At 35.6% G+C, this 15,335-nt stretch overlaps 1 protein-coding gene across 2 annotated transcripts in view; it reads right to left on the bottom strand.

Moving 5' to 3' along the window:
- The window catches only part of DSC3 (desmocollin 3), a 41,002-nt gene that overhangs the window by 6,611 nt on the left and 19,056 nt on the right, over positions 1–15,335 (bottom strand). For both annotated transcript variants that reach the window (XM_007167031.2, XM_057527147.1), the window contains exons 7-14: positions 14,517–14,680; positions 11,474–11,608; positions 10,902–11,087; positions 7,608–7,867; positions 7,353–7,495; positions 5,775–5,999; positions 3,435–3,659; positions 2,288–2,409 (exon numbers count right to left, since the gene is read on the bottom strand). In XM_007167031.2, coding sequence (XP_007167093.1) covers positions 2,288–2,409; positions 3,435–3,659; positions 5,775–5,999; positions 7,353–7,495; positions 7,608–7,867; positions 10,902–11,087; positions 11,474–11,608; positions 14,517–14,680 — 1,460 coding nt within the window. The remainder of the gene's footprint in view (positions 1–2,287; positions 2,410–3,434; positions 3,660–5,774; positions 6,000–7,352; positions 7,496–7,607; positions 7,868–10,901; positions 11,088–11,473; positions 11,609–14,516; positions 14,681–15,335) is intronic.

Raw genomic sequence — 15,335 nt, 5'->3', positions numbered from 1 at the left:
TCAAAACAAAGATTTTCAAGGTCAGATAATTTACTGAATCTGAAATATATCTATAAAAGTCAAACATATTATTTTACTGCCTTTGAAAAAAATACCAGAAAAGAGAACTGAAAAGTAGCCATTTGGTGGCACTGCTACCCTACATTTTTTGCTTAGGTTGCTGCTACAGTAAAATTCTATCACACACTAACACACACACACACACACACACACACAAATCCTGTTTATCAAATTTCCCTGATGGGTATAATTTTGTAATTATAAATACATATTGAGATCGTATTTCTAAGCTAATAAAGGGAGAAATGAAAATAAACTAAAATCAAAGCTGAATCCACAGTACTGTTTCACATTCTCTCTAATCTCTGTTCCTTCACCCAAGTTTATTCTCATAGGGCATCAACAACTCCTTCTCCATGTCAGTGATTTTCAAATTTACTTTTCCAGTCCTGATTTTTCACACAACTCCTAACCCCATCTGAATGCCTTTGACTTAAACTCAGATTCAAAACTAAAGTTACCACCTTTACTCATTGTATTAAAATGAGTTTACACATTCACTGTGAAATTTTGTTGCATTTTGTAAAAATATGCCTAAAATTATATACTGGTATAAATTAACAATTTCAAGTTCTTTTGAGAAGTGTTCCTAATACAGAGCAGGTAAATAGGTGTATGTTATGGTGAAGTGGCCAATCAATGCCACCGACTCCAGCATCAAATGGCAAAGAAAAAATATTAAGTACAGCTCAATCATTCCATTCTCAGATATAAAGTAAGAGCTTACTATGAGTCAAGGACTATTATGGGGCTAAATCTATTTCCTGAATGGAGAGATAATTACAGGGTTCCACACATAGGCACGTCAAGCATAGATGAGTCATGATTTTGCCTGATGGTGGGAAGGAAGTGAAAGAAATAGTCGATAAGAAAGGCATCGTCACCTTGAGATACAGAAAAGGCCTGATATAAAGTCACTGTCCCGGGCTATAGCTTCTGTCACATTGACTCCACTTTTTATTTTATTACTTAAAAGAAGACAATTTTATTTATACATTTAAAATATTTCTTATCCATCCCTATTTTAATTTTCCAATAACCATTATCCTAGTAGAGTTATCTCATGCTTAAATTATCAAAAGATTCTAATCCTTTATCCTCCCCATTCCTAACATCTTCCTGTTCTTGTTGGTCACCCTACTGATTCAGTATCACACTGCTCACGTTATGCCACTTTCGTGCAGAAAGCCTTGACTGGCTCTCCCTTACCAAGAGAATAAATCCAAAATCCTTAGTGTGCCACAAAAAAGTTTCATCCCCCATCCCTCTCTTATTATATCTTCTCCCTCCAGAACCTAAGTGTCAAGCCTCTAGTCCAAAACATCATTTCTTCCATTTCAAATCAATTTATTTACTATTTGTTGAATAATCCCTAAACTTTGTCATCTCCTTTTTTATTCATTAGGCTGTTTTCCTCCATCTCTTCACTTTCAAACCCTTCGTGTTCTTTATGTTACAGAGTAATCTGTACCTCTTCCACCAGGCCTTTCTGGTTGATATCCAGACATCATGAATATACTTATGTATCATCAGTATCTTTGAACTCCACCAGTGTCCTATCATATTGGTGCTAATAGTTTACTGTCACATTCCTATTTATTTTTCAATTTCTCAAGAATGAATTGAAATCTTTTCAAGGGAAGAACATGCCTTGTAATAATTTTTTACATACCTCCCGCAGAACAAGAAGCATAGTGCCAAGCACCTCAGAGGTCCCAAGAAATATGTAAGAAAAGAAAGCTGCAGTATTCTTCCAATCTGCCCCCCCAAACACACACTTTTTTTTAAACATATATCTTTTTGATATTTTTAGTTTATCTTGAGAACTTTCAGCAAGTTCTTCCTATTATAAATGGTCAAAGAGTTAGATAAACAAACAATATCTGAAAATATACATTGTAGAGAGCAGTCAAAAAGATTCTTCTTATAGTAAATTCACAACATCAAATAACAAGTTTTAAACCATAACACTAGAAAGTAGAAAAAAGATAACCAAAGCAATACATCTGGTTTAATAAATGCCACTACAAAAATATTTGAATATTGACAGATAACATATTTATGTCTATAGAATCTGATCAAATGAAAAATAGAAATTAACTCCTAAATTCTGAAATAACTTCATAAGGATGAGTTAAAGAAATTGTGGGAACTACTCAGAGATAAATAGCCATATAAAAAAATAAATTAAATAAATTCAAAAATTCAAAAAAAAAAAATTACTTACCACCTTATTGTCTCCAGGTGCTTCTGTGTTTGAGATGATTAAGTTTTGCTGTGCCAAATCTTCAGGAAAACTTTTTTTATTTCTGGCACTAACAAATCCACATACTACAGTTAGCAATATAGCTGAGTTAAAAACAAAAACAAAAATGTTTAACATGCATACAATAAAATACTCATCTTTTCTTATTACCTAAGGTGCACAGGGGGAAAACAAGTCACTGAGCATGGTGTCCCACAAATTACCTTGGCCCTTCTAAATTAACAGGCCATGATTTAGCTTAGAGTTTAACATTTATAGTGATTATATGTATATTTTGATACACATATCTTCAAGAGTTTGAATTCCACCCATCATTTAAGTATTTTGAATCATGAATTTTTAAAAAATCAATGACATTTTTTAAGACAAAGACTTTAAAGAGATTTACTGATTCCCAAAATAATGGTTTGCCAATATGAAAAGATAACAAAGCAGACTTTTCTTCCCAGAATAGATTTATCTCCAAGTATCTTAATTAAACTTACTTTGTATTTTGCCTATTCAGAATTTTCATTCTGCCTCATAATTGTGGGAGGTTGAAATACATGATAATAAAGCTAACAACAACAGCAACAACTCTTTACAATGTTCTACAAGCCCCTATACCAAGGATTGCCAACCTATGGCCCCAAATCCAGCCCACCATGTTTTGTATGACTCATGAGCTATGGTTTTTATATGTTTAAATGACTGAAAAAAACCAAAAGAATAATAGTTTATTACACGGGAAAATTATATGAAATTCAAATTTTAGTGTCCATAAATAAAGTTCTAATGGAACACGGCCATGCCTGTGGTCTAAATATTTTCTATGGCTGCTCTCTCGCCACAAGGGCAGATTTGATTGGTTACAAATCAAATCATTGACAGGTTTGGCAAAATCTAAGGAATTTTCAACAGTTCTGTCCAAGTATGAAATCTTTGATCTCAAAAAGGATTTTGCTTCTTCTCACAGAAAATATTCACTCAGAACTCAGAAAATAACACAAAAATTTGTAAAGGGGACTCACACCTGACAGATAGCTGGACAAGATTTCTTTTTAAAGACCTTTTCCTGCACTCAGATATTTATTTTATATTTTAAAGTCAGGTAAGTAAAAGGACTTACAGAAAAGCAATGCTATACCCAGAAGTATCGCAAGGATCGCCCATTTGCCAAGTATCACTCCTGTACGCGGTTCAGTCGTGCGACATTGACCTTGATTAGTACAATCACAGAGGTTCACTGTCAAGGTTTTTGTTTTAGATTGATTTCCTCTATCTTTTACAGTAATAGGAATAAGATATTCTTGAGATTTGGCATTTTTCCGATATGAAAGATGGGCAGCTGTATCTGAAAGAAAAGAATTATATTTTTAATGAACATTGATTCCTCCTTTAACATCTGTTCCACCACACCTATTTTTAAAGACACTATTCTCAAGGAACCACCTTCCATGTGAAAATGGATAAAAAAAGATGACGATCTTCAACCTTTTCAAGCACTAATATCACCAGATGTATGTTGCCCATTGTAACTTTTTAGAAGAGAGGCTTAAAGAAATAATTTGGCATTGGAGTGACCCAGCAGCCTTTCAGCAATATTTAGTATTCCCTTATTTCCTCCCTTATCTACAAGCTAATGATGCTAGATTGGCTCTTGACAGACACTCCAAGCATTTCTCTAAAGTACCAGTTTATGGTACTCATAAAGAATTAACACCAATAGTTACACACAAGAGATGTCTTAAGTTCTTATTTTCTTATCCATTTACCTTCTGGTACCTGTCCATTGTCTTTATGTATAAGGTAATTTCTCAAAGCACAATTGACCCTTGGTATTTAACACCTTCCCTGTGGAAGTAATCTCAATACCAGAAAACTAATTAACATCACCCAGGCTAGGTATAAGGCTTACATAAACACAGACATATCTATATCCTAACAATACAAGTTTTTACGAACAGTGATATTTCCCCAATGATCTTGTTACCCTATTTCAATGACTTTATTATCAACTGACCAAAAGCTCCACACACTTTCAATGGCAATTGCAATCTTTTGGGTTTTTCAATAAGTGAAATGACAAAATACCATAATGCACCTCCTGGAAGTGATCTGTAATTTCTAAGCCTTTCTTAAATGCACTGTTAGAGCTGTTGAGAACTTCAAAGATTTCTGGCTACACCTCAGACACAAAGCTCCCCAGAGGGATGTGAATTACCACTAAGGTTTATTTGGAACTTTTCAGGATCATATTGTGTTTAAAGTAAAATCCTTCCAATCTCTCTCGTCCCTCAAGACCACAGCCTGAGCCATATTCATGTCCATTCACTCGTACTAGTGCAGCAGCCTCTGACTTTCCCTGCCACTCAACTCTGCACTCTTCAAACTGCCCTCCTAACTGTTATCAATGTCACTGTTTTAAAGACATAAATCTGGTACAGCATTGCCTTACTTGTACACTCTCAATGCGTATCTGCTGTCACCAACCGTACAAAGGTCAGCCTCCTCAGCTAGTACATAAGGCCCTTCATCACCACTCCCGCCAAATCTCTCGGCATTCCTACTAAAACCTTCTAAACTCTAACAACCCTGATTTACTTATTGCCCTAGTATTTTCCTGATTTCATGCATATTTGTTTATCAATTATTGATTAAACAAACATTTATTAAGCAGTTAGTGTCTACAAAGCACTGGGCTAGGTGCTGGAAATACACAGATGGGTTACAAATGTTCTGAGAAAGTCATGTATTAGAGCAGAAAGGTAAACAGATAAGAATACAGCATGTAGATTACATGTAGATACAACAGGTAGATAGTAGGTGCTCCATAAATATTATGAATTAATATCAAGCTAAGAAGTGGGAAGGAGGTAGTCTAGGCAGAAGGAACAGCATATGCAAAAGTCGAATTGCATGAAAGAGCACAACATAGCAACAAAACAGCAGTGAACTATGGCTATAACATAGAAAACTGTACGCCCCAGAAACCACTACTGTAGCAGTCTGCACTGCAGGCTTCAATGCCAGGCCTCTGTCCACAGCCCACCATGTTTCCTTCCAGAATGTTATAGAGTGCTTATCCCACATACCCAGATCCCTCATTTCCAGAGTTTGCTTACACTAAAATTTAAGCCGCCCACCTTCTGTTCTTTCCTCATCGCACAGTAGTTACTTCAAAAACACAGCAAGAGCAATTTGTTTTAATGATAAGTTGCCCAATTTTTTAACAAGGATTTTTTGTCTTTGTTGTAAATGTAAATTCTGCCTTCTTAAAAATTATGATTTTTTTTCATTTTATGTACAATATATAACACAGGTCCCACACAATGTGTGCACAAGTTCAAGTTAGCCTTCTAAAATATGTTCATGAGAATCCATTTTACATTATGCTTCACGTGAGTAAAGCAGTAAATCCATTCTCAATTATTTCAGAGCATATAAATCATTATTTTTGATGAAATACCATTAAATCTGATGAGGCCCCATAGTCTGTTGATTTCTGGAGAAGCGTCTGCCAAGCTGAAGTAAAATGGAGCGCCGTGGATGGGCTCATCAGGATCAACAGCTGTAATGTCAGCATACTCCATCTTTGTTTTGCAAATTACTAGAAAATTTTGAATTATATCTGGTGGATTATCATTCTCATCTTCAATGTTAAGTACAAGGGTTCCAGTACATGATCTACCACCTAGGAAGAAAGGAAAAAAGTTTAGTGTAGTTCATAGACTTTTATAGTTTCTTAAGAAAAATAATCAACTAGATTTTACATATGATGTATGGGTTTTTTTTTTAATAAACTCTGATAATTAGAGAAAATGGTAAATAAGAAGGTAGATGGATAAATGAAACCTGTAGATCACCTAAAATGAGTACTGCTGTTGATAGTATCAGATATAACTGGCCATAAACCTTTTACCAGAATTATACCAAAAAGTAAAAATAAATGTCTGAATTTCAAACTCTCTATTTCCTTGGGTTTCTTTTGGTCCAGATGTTAAGGAACAGTAAAGTGACTACAGAAAAGTTACTCTAATCCTGGTACACATTTAAACCACCTAGGGAGATTTTTAAAAAATATACGATGCCCGGGCTTCCCTGATGGCGCAGTGGTTGAGAATCTGCCTGCCAATGCAGAGGACACGGGTTCGAGCCCTGGTCTGGGAAGATCCCACACGCCACGGAGCGACTGGGCCCGTGAGCCACAACTACTGAGCCTGCGTGTCTGGAGCCTGTGCTCCGCTACAAGAGAGGTCAGGACAGTGAGAGGCCCGCGCACAGCGATGAAGGGTGGCTCCGCTTGCCGCAACTAGAGAAAACCCTCGCACAGAAACGAAGATCCAACACAGCCAAAAATAAATAAATAAATAAATAAAATTTAAGCTGGTTAAAAAAAAAAAAATTAAAACTACAGAAGTGACGAAAAATTAAAAAATAAATAAATAAATAAATAAATAAATATATATATATATATATATATATATATATATATATATATATATGTATATATATATATATATATACACGATGCCCAGGCTCCCCAGCCAGGGATTCTGATTCAGTTGGTCTGAGGTAGTATCTACACCTTGATATTTTTTTAAATGTCCCAAATTATTTTAATACATAGCCAGGGTTGAGAAACTCTGGGTTACTTTAAGGAACAGAATTCAAGGAAAGAATTATTTTGACTTAATAGTCAGCTGAGCTATTTAACAGCTCAATTTAAAATGATGTAAAGAGATCTAGAAGAGTCTGGTGAGACCATTTCATCTAGTCCTAGACTTAAGTTTCATCTCTGTCCTCTGACATAGAGATATATAGGCATTTAAGATGCTGCCATGCTAGGGATATAAAGATAAATAAGGCATGGTTTCATGTCACCAAGCAGTTTCACCTTGTTTGATGATTAAGATAAATAGAAACAATCTTTAAAGTAATTTCTAAGAATTCTATATACTTAGCACACGGATAATTCTGCACGAGAATAAATGAAGTTTATTCTCTAATTCTTTTATAACATACCATTTGAAAACTAGTGTTTTACCTTTATCTATTGCCAGGACTGTAACATTATACAAGGCACCTCTGGGATTTGCAGCCTCCCTGTCTAAGGTTTTGGAAGTTTCGACTGAGCCCGAAAATTCATTAATGGTGATCCACCCTTTTGGGTCATACAATAATTTGTACCTGTTAATAAAAAGTAAAAATAGTTTTTAGCACTATAAAATGTATTAAAATGTATTACTGTCTCAATTATTACAAATACATAATTAGTATGTGGTTATAGATTTCTTCGTACCTTAAACCACTGCTACTTCTAGTTTCAGGGTCATATGCCTTATATACTTTGATCTTTGAACCCACTGGGGAGTTTTCTTTAATCTGTACATATTGGACTGCAGGTTTGCATTCAGGCCCTTCGTCCTGATCCTTCACATTAACTGTGACAAAGGCTCTGTTCATGTTTGTCATTATGCGTGTCACATCTCCAGTAAATGGAGCTTCATTGCGTACTCCAATTTCCAGGACCACTTGACGGTTTTCTTCGTAATTCAGTGCCTTTAAAAAAAGGACAAGTATATGAACATCAGTGTAAAATACATTTGGTATTTCAAATAGCAAGTGAACTTCTGTCGATATGAACAGTGCTACATAAATTCTGTGCTCCCATTTAGCCAATATTGATTTTTATCCTTTGCTAAAGAGAGAGGTGATCCTTCACTAAGCCTTTAGCAAGAGTGGTCGGAAAGTTTCTGCAGGTGGTTTTATGGAGTTGTGGGAAAGCGATTCCTAAAATATTTTTATAGCTCATTCTTACTATGGAAAATTATTCTGAACCTGAAGATAATGCAAAAACTTGACCGTGTTCTTCTGGCCTTATTTAGAAGACCGGCCTAAGGGTCATCTGACTCTCGGAGAATGTTCAACTTACTATTTACCATTGATGAGGGCCCAGACATTTTACAGCTCTTATAAAACTAGATGTTGACTTAAAGCTGAAATGGTGCAGTGATTTTATTTTCTCTCTGATAGAAATGGTAAAAATGCCATTTTTACCATAAAATGCACGTTTTAATTGTCCTCTAAGGCATATAACTGAGCAATCTTTATTTGAGCTTTTCCTTTTATCAAAATCCATACCGCTTCTCATTTCTTCTAGGAAGCTGCTTTGGCTTTTTGCTGAGTCCCTCACTGATGAGTTAAGTACAATTTTTACCCGTGCTAACTATTTATTTTTATGAAAATTTTATTTTTGACAATTTGAGACTTATACTTTGGCATTGTTTGTAGTTTATCCAATGAAACTCTCACAGTGAAGAATGCAGAGGGGTAAGAAAAATATAATGTGCTATTGGCACTATTATTATCGTCATTCCCATTTTAGAGAGCAGGAAAGTGAAGAAGAGGAAATAAACTGGGTTTCTCAAAGCCCAAAGAAACTCATTCGAGCTGGAGCTTGAAGCCAGGTAGTCTGGTCTGAGTCCATTTTCCTAACCGCCACACTACAATCCTTCTGCTTAACTGACTCACCAGCCTCTAAAATCTTCTAAATCAATTCTTTGGTTACAATTGATTTTTATACAGCAAACAAGCCAAATCCATAAAACAGTATTTTACACTGTACTGAAAAGCTAACGCACTTTTTCTTTCATTCTCTTTCTGCTTATCAAAATAATCACTGGCTGAACATTGAACAAAATCAAAACTGAGGAGTAGAATTTTGGGTTTAAGCCTTTCTCCACATCTCCACATCCAGGCATTATCAAGCTGAGATACTAATACCACAAGTCCAATAAGAAGTCAAGAAAATTTCTGAATCTTAGAATCTACAAAATGTATGTGAAACTCTTTTTGATTCTTTTATTAATATCCCAGAAACTGGAGCGCCAAGAGAGAAAAAGATTAATATCTGTTTATTTGCTGCTAATGAACGCTACCTCACAAATCGCTCGTATTGCTATGATCAGGCTGAGAGTCTGTTAGCAATGAGAAATGGATGGAAATTTAGAAAACAGCTGCTGCCCTAGAAGAGGTGCAGTTATTCAATCTAGAGTTACTTGCTAAAAGCCCTAGAGTTTTTTTATGCAATCTTTTAAGGCTTAAACTGGATATTGCTGTAGTAGCTTAAAACTCTGCAAGATTTAGAAATCTGGTGGGATGAAATCAATGATTAATGAAAAAATATGAACTCTCTTCAACCATAGGATGCCTTCTTGTTTCATCAACTGAAAAAAAATTGTTGAAAAATATCCCATATCTGCACTAAGATGCTAACAATTCCCTAGAAAATGTATTGTTGTGAAGATGGATGTGAGGACTTCCTACGGTGAGAATGACCAAGAACTCTGTCTTCCTCACTCAAGCTCTGACGCACAGCTGCTGTTGCTGAAATGGAGAGAACTAAGATGGAAAGATTACCCAGGACACAGCTAAAGGCTGAATCAGCTCATACTCTACAATTTCAAAAAAGTTATCTATTATGGAAAATTATAACACTAGTCCCAAGAACATGATGTGACTTCTAAAAATATAATACTAATATCCTATAGTTTACCAAGTGCTCTCATTTTCATTATCATATTTGAATAGCTACTAGGAAAGCAGAGAGAAGTATTATTTATATTTTACAGATAATACAGAGGTTAATTTTCCAAGATCACAGAGCTATGCAAAGCAATTTAACACAGGGCTTAAGAGCAGATAACTTGGAATCCAAGAAACATAGACTCAAATCCTGTCTCTACTACATCTGAGCTGTGTCACTTTGGGTAGGTTTCTTAATGTCTCTGAGACTAAGTTTTCTCTTCTGTACAATTGTTATAAGAGTGACATTTAACATTAGCGCACACAGTAAGTGTTTTACACTACAGGACAATTTTCTTTCTTTTTCTGGGTTAGGAATATAAAACCAAGAGTCCTTCCCAAAAGAGCCTTTTCTGCCCTTATAACCTGGACCCTAGAATGTAACAGTACTACCAAAAATACAACATATAGAACAAAGAATATGTTCATTCTGTGCTGTTTGACGTAATACTATATTTCATCCTCAATATTACCTTTAAGAAGATCAGATACAACAAGTCATATATTCAAGAGAGAGAGAGAGAGACACACAGAGAGAAGAATATGAGCCTCTAAATTATATCATGTAAAGAATAGTTAGAGGAATTGGGAATATTTATCCTAGAGAAGGTAAATCTCAAATAGACATCACAGCCTTTTCAAAGGATGATACCTGTTTTGTATAACATTAGAGACAAAACCTGGTCCAAAGACATGGGTTACAAGGAGAATAATTTAGGCACAGTAAAAGTAAGGCCTTCTGAGAATTAGAGTTCTCCAGACATGGAATAAGCTGCCAATGGATATACGGAGATTCTTCCAATAGAGAATGTTCAAGCATAAGCTAGATGCCTAATAGCTGGTAACAAATTATAGAAGAAAGGCAGCATTAAAGCAAAACAAGTGAACTAAATAGATTAAGTTCTCTTCCAACTTGTAAAGTCTATGATCTGAAACTACTTAGTTGATTAAACCATTAGTTGATTAAAACTTAACTTGCCAAATTGTCTATTACTCATTATTACTTTACCTTTACAACACAGAGAACACCTTCATTAGTTTCTTTGTCTGTACTGATACTGAAATGTCCATTTTCATTGCCGTTTAAAATAGTAAAATTGGCTCTCCAATTGGAAGTGTTAATTAAATCCTTATCTTCCACAGGTATTCGTAAGATTTCCACATTGAACATATTTTCCTCTACTGATGTTTCATACTGAAACAGAGAAAACTCATTAAAAACTTACTTTATAAAGGAAACTTTTACAAAGAAAGTAAAATGTTTCTTCCACTCCAAAAGTACTTGTTCTTACAGTTTTTGCCTAGATTATTTTAAAACATGAATCACAAAAGCATTGTTTTACTAAGGGTTATCTTTTAAATGAATGAAGAACTTTGTTACAAATAAAGACTAATGCTATGGCCTTTAACAAAAGGGAGATAATATAAATACTATTATGAATAAATAAAAGATATTTATACGTCAGATATTTCATTTTATTGATAAAATAAACATACATACTTCAAAGTATGATAAATATTTTATTAATTCAGATTAAATAAAAATAACAATAGAGATCAATTTTGTTATTATCTACTTACAGCATTTTGTCCGAAAGTGGGTAAATTGTCATTTGAATCTTTTACTGTTATGATGCAAGTTGCTGTACTCATCAATCCATGTGATCGACCATCCATGTCTTGTACTTTCATTTTCAATGAGTACTTGTCTACAACCTGAAAACAAAGCAAATATTTAATTAGCTTTGAAAACCTTGTTTAGATTTATAAAGGAAACCTCAGTTGTACACACTTCTATTGGTGTGTATCCATGTTTTTATTTGATTTCCCTATTTGTATATACCCAAAGACATGGTAGACAGGAATAAAGCTGAAAAGGTAAGCAGAAGTTCAATTACAAGATCCATAGTAAGAATGTAGACTTATGCTTAAGCAGCAGGTAATGGGGAAGGTTTTATGGGAGTCACATTGGGAGCACAAAATAGAAACATTTGAGTTTGAGAAAGAATATATTTAAAAGAAGGTCGAGCATAATTTGGAGTGAGCTGAGATGAGATTCAAAGAAACCAGTTAAAGGCTCCTGAAGTAGTACAAAGCTGGGGCATTAGCAATGAGGACAAAAAGAAAGGGTGAGGGGGCTTCCCTGGTGGCGCAGTAGTTGAGAATCCGCCTGCCAATGCAGGGGACACGGGTTCGAGCCCTGGTCTGGGAAGATCCCACATGCCGTGGAGCGGCTGGGCCCATGAGCCATAATTACTGAGCCTGCGCGTCTGGAGCCTGTGCTCCGCAACAAGAGAGGCTGCGATAGTGAGAGGCCCGCGCACCGCGATGAAGAGTGGCCCCCGCTTGCCGCAACTAGAGAAAGCCCTCGCACAGAAACGAAGGCCCAACACAGCCAAAAATAAATAAATTAATTAATTAAAAAAAAAAGAAAGGGTGAGGAAAGTTATTTGTAAGTCAGGATGGAGTTGGACTTAAGAACAGATTGTATGCACAAGTTACAAGAGAAAGAGGGGGTAGAGGCTGCTGCTCAGGTGTACGACCTGGATAACAGGCACACAGAAGTATCACCAACCAATACAGGAAGACAGCAGTTCTCTGAGGAAGTGAACACTGGCAAGGTTGGCAAGGAGAGGCGAAAAAAAATGAGTTTTGTCTGGTGGATATCGAATTTTACGTTCCTATGGGAAATCTAAGGAGAAAGGTCCAGAAGGCAGCTGGATAGGTGGCCCTATACTTAAGGGGAGTTCAAGGCCAGAAACACCAATCTGGGAGTCAGCAGTGTGTAGATAGTGGTTGAGATTATGGCAAGAATCTGATTTCCTGGGAGAGGTTCAAGGATGAGAAGAGCTGAAGATATAAGGAACAACAGCATTTCAAGCAGGAGGGAAGTAAGAAGACTAAGCAAAGGACAGACACTCAAAACAAAAGATCAGAGAAGCAGGAGGAGAACCAGAAATCCAAGAGAAGAGAGTTTTAATAATTGCCAGCAATAGAGAGAGTTTTAATAATTAACCTTTGGATTAGGCAATTAGGTGGTCGCTGTTGACTTCTACGAATGGAGTTTGCAAATGGTGTGTTGATGAAATGGAGTCCCTGGTCTGTGACACAATCACCTCTGTTGCCTTTCCCTTCTATTTTACTCTTCTTTAGCCCCTCCTTTAGTTCTTTTATTTTTCTTCATTTTCTATTTCCCTCTCTCCCTTCCTTGGTCTTTATTTTACTCATCCTTCTTTCACGGTGGAAACCAACATTCCCACCCCGAAACGCTCCGTCCACAGGCTCCAGCACTCTTTGAGACCCTGCTTTTTCTTCCTCTAAATGCAGTTTCTCTAGCTCCCTTGTTCATTTCTTTACTTCCTGTATTGTCCCCTACAGCACACCTCATGGTTGTTCCCCACAAAATCCCATTATATTTTTTTTGATCAAGCAAGCACATCTGGATTTGACCCCAAATCTGTATCTTACAAGCTGTGTAACCTTAATTTATTTAATTTCTCTAAGCCTCATTTGTCAATATTGAAAAATTAGGAAAAATCCTTGCTTTCACTTGATTACCATATCATCTCTAAATATTCCACAGATTCAAAACACATTCATATTGTTCCCTTCAAACTTTCCCATTTATTATGACCATTATGTATTTTATCACATAGCATGTCCTGACCCCACAAAAATTAAAATAATAATAAATAAAACCTTTGTACTATTTTTTATTCTTTTTTATAGGTTCTCACCATCCCTCCCTTTCGCTCTGACATCAAATCCCACTGAATTCTTCTTTATAATATCTCTCCCAGTCATATCGATCCTTCCATTTATGTTATTCTAGTTTTAGTGGGAACCACTGAAGTGTTCTAATAAAGCTACTTTGTACATATGAAATTGATTGATCTGCCTCAGTCAATAATGCAAGACTCTGAGTTAAATATAGGCTGATGAAATGGACAAGAGCAAGATCAGAAGATTCAGTGCAGTAATTTGACCTGGGCAAGTCAATCAATCCTTCTGACTGTCACCTTTCTCCCCTATAGATTGGATATAACCTCTATCTAATCAAACAAGGAAATTATAAAGATGAGATCAAATTATGCATAAAGAATTTGAACATCAAGTGCTATACACATAAAAATATGCTATTACTATCATCCAAATAGTGTTACAGATTTTTAATAATCTATCAACTTTATCTCAGCTAATCCTTTCCTGATTAAAAGTACATATCTATAATAACTGGATAGGGATCAGGCTGTAATCTATACCCATGGAACAAGCAACACTAATTGTCCTACATGAGAATTGAGCTGGAACATTGAGCTGGAACCAACTAGCCATACACGAGAAATAAAGTATTATTCAATAATATCAACATTCATAGCAATATCTTTTTTTCTCACCCCTTCTGAATACCAGTTGATCTTTATTTCTATTCCTCATGGTTTCTCTTACATAAGGAAATAGAAATAATATACAAACAGGTAACATAGGCAGGAATTCTTATTGTCTTATGCCTAAATAAAATAAAATGAGAAACTCCTAATCCACAGGATAGCAAATTATAGTAAATTAGGGGTGGTGGGTTCAGCCCCAAGTAAAATGATAATCTACGGATTGTGAAAGCTACCTCTCTGTCCAAAACATAGACTATGGTGATTACACCTTTGCTGGCATGCACAGAAAACTTCCCAGGTGATCTTGGCATCTGCTCCATAATGCTATACTTCAGGCGCGTATGCATCGTGTCTGGTTCATCTCTGTCCGTGGCACAAACCACTCCCACTGTAGTACCTACATGTTTAAAAAAAAGAGTCTTTACTTTCCAGAATTGCAAAATATGTTTAGGCACATCTACACTTCTCAAATTCTAACAGTGATGGTGGAAACCTCATTTACGATGTATTTCTTACCAGAGATATTCCATCTTTACATAGTACTGATGAAGATGACTTCAAATTTATAATATGAAACACTTTAATGCTGAGAATCAAGGCATACTCTTACTTTGCCCACAGCTTAAACTATTTGATAGTAAATTTATTAAAAACTTATTTAGATGGCATCCAAGAATAATTTCAACACATATTCCCACATACTGCAATAACTAACCTAGCTGGAAAGAGAAACCATGTCTCCTAAGTAAATCAGATTTTTTAAAATCAAAGTTTTGATTAATAACTAAATCAAGGCTAACTTGGGTTATAACTGGATAGATGATGAAGTTGACCTTTCACATCTCAGTCTCCTTTCTATTCTATTTTTTGCTAGTTCTTGATTTGCTTCCTTCTCTTTCACCAGATTTGTAGCCAAACCTCACTGCCCCCAGCCCCACTTAATCTTATTTCATACTATTTACCATTCAGGGAGAATTAGTTAACTGTTTCTGCAGTTAGAGCTATTAGTATTTTTCATCAGTATGGAAAGTAAGAATATTGCTCTGGTAAAG

This window comes from Balaenoptera acutorostrata, chromosome 13, assembly GCF_949987535.1.
Source record: "Balaenoptera acutorostrata chromosome 13, mBalAcu1.1, whole genome shotgun sequence".
In the NCBI taxonomy this organism is placed as follows: Eukaryota; Metazoa; Chordata; class Mammalia; order Artiodactyla; family Balaenopteridae; genus Balaenoptera; species Balaenoptera acutorostrata.
The sequence above is the reverse complement of the archived record's forward strand: the minus strand, read 5'-3'. Positions and strand labels throughout refer to the sequence as shown.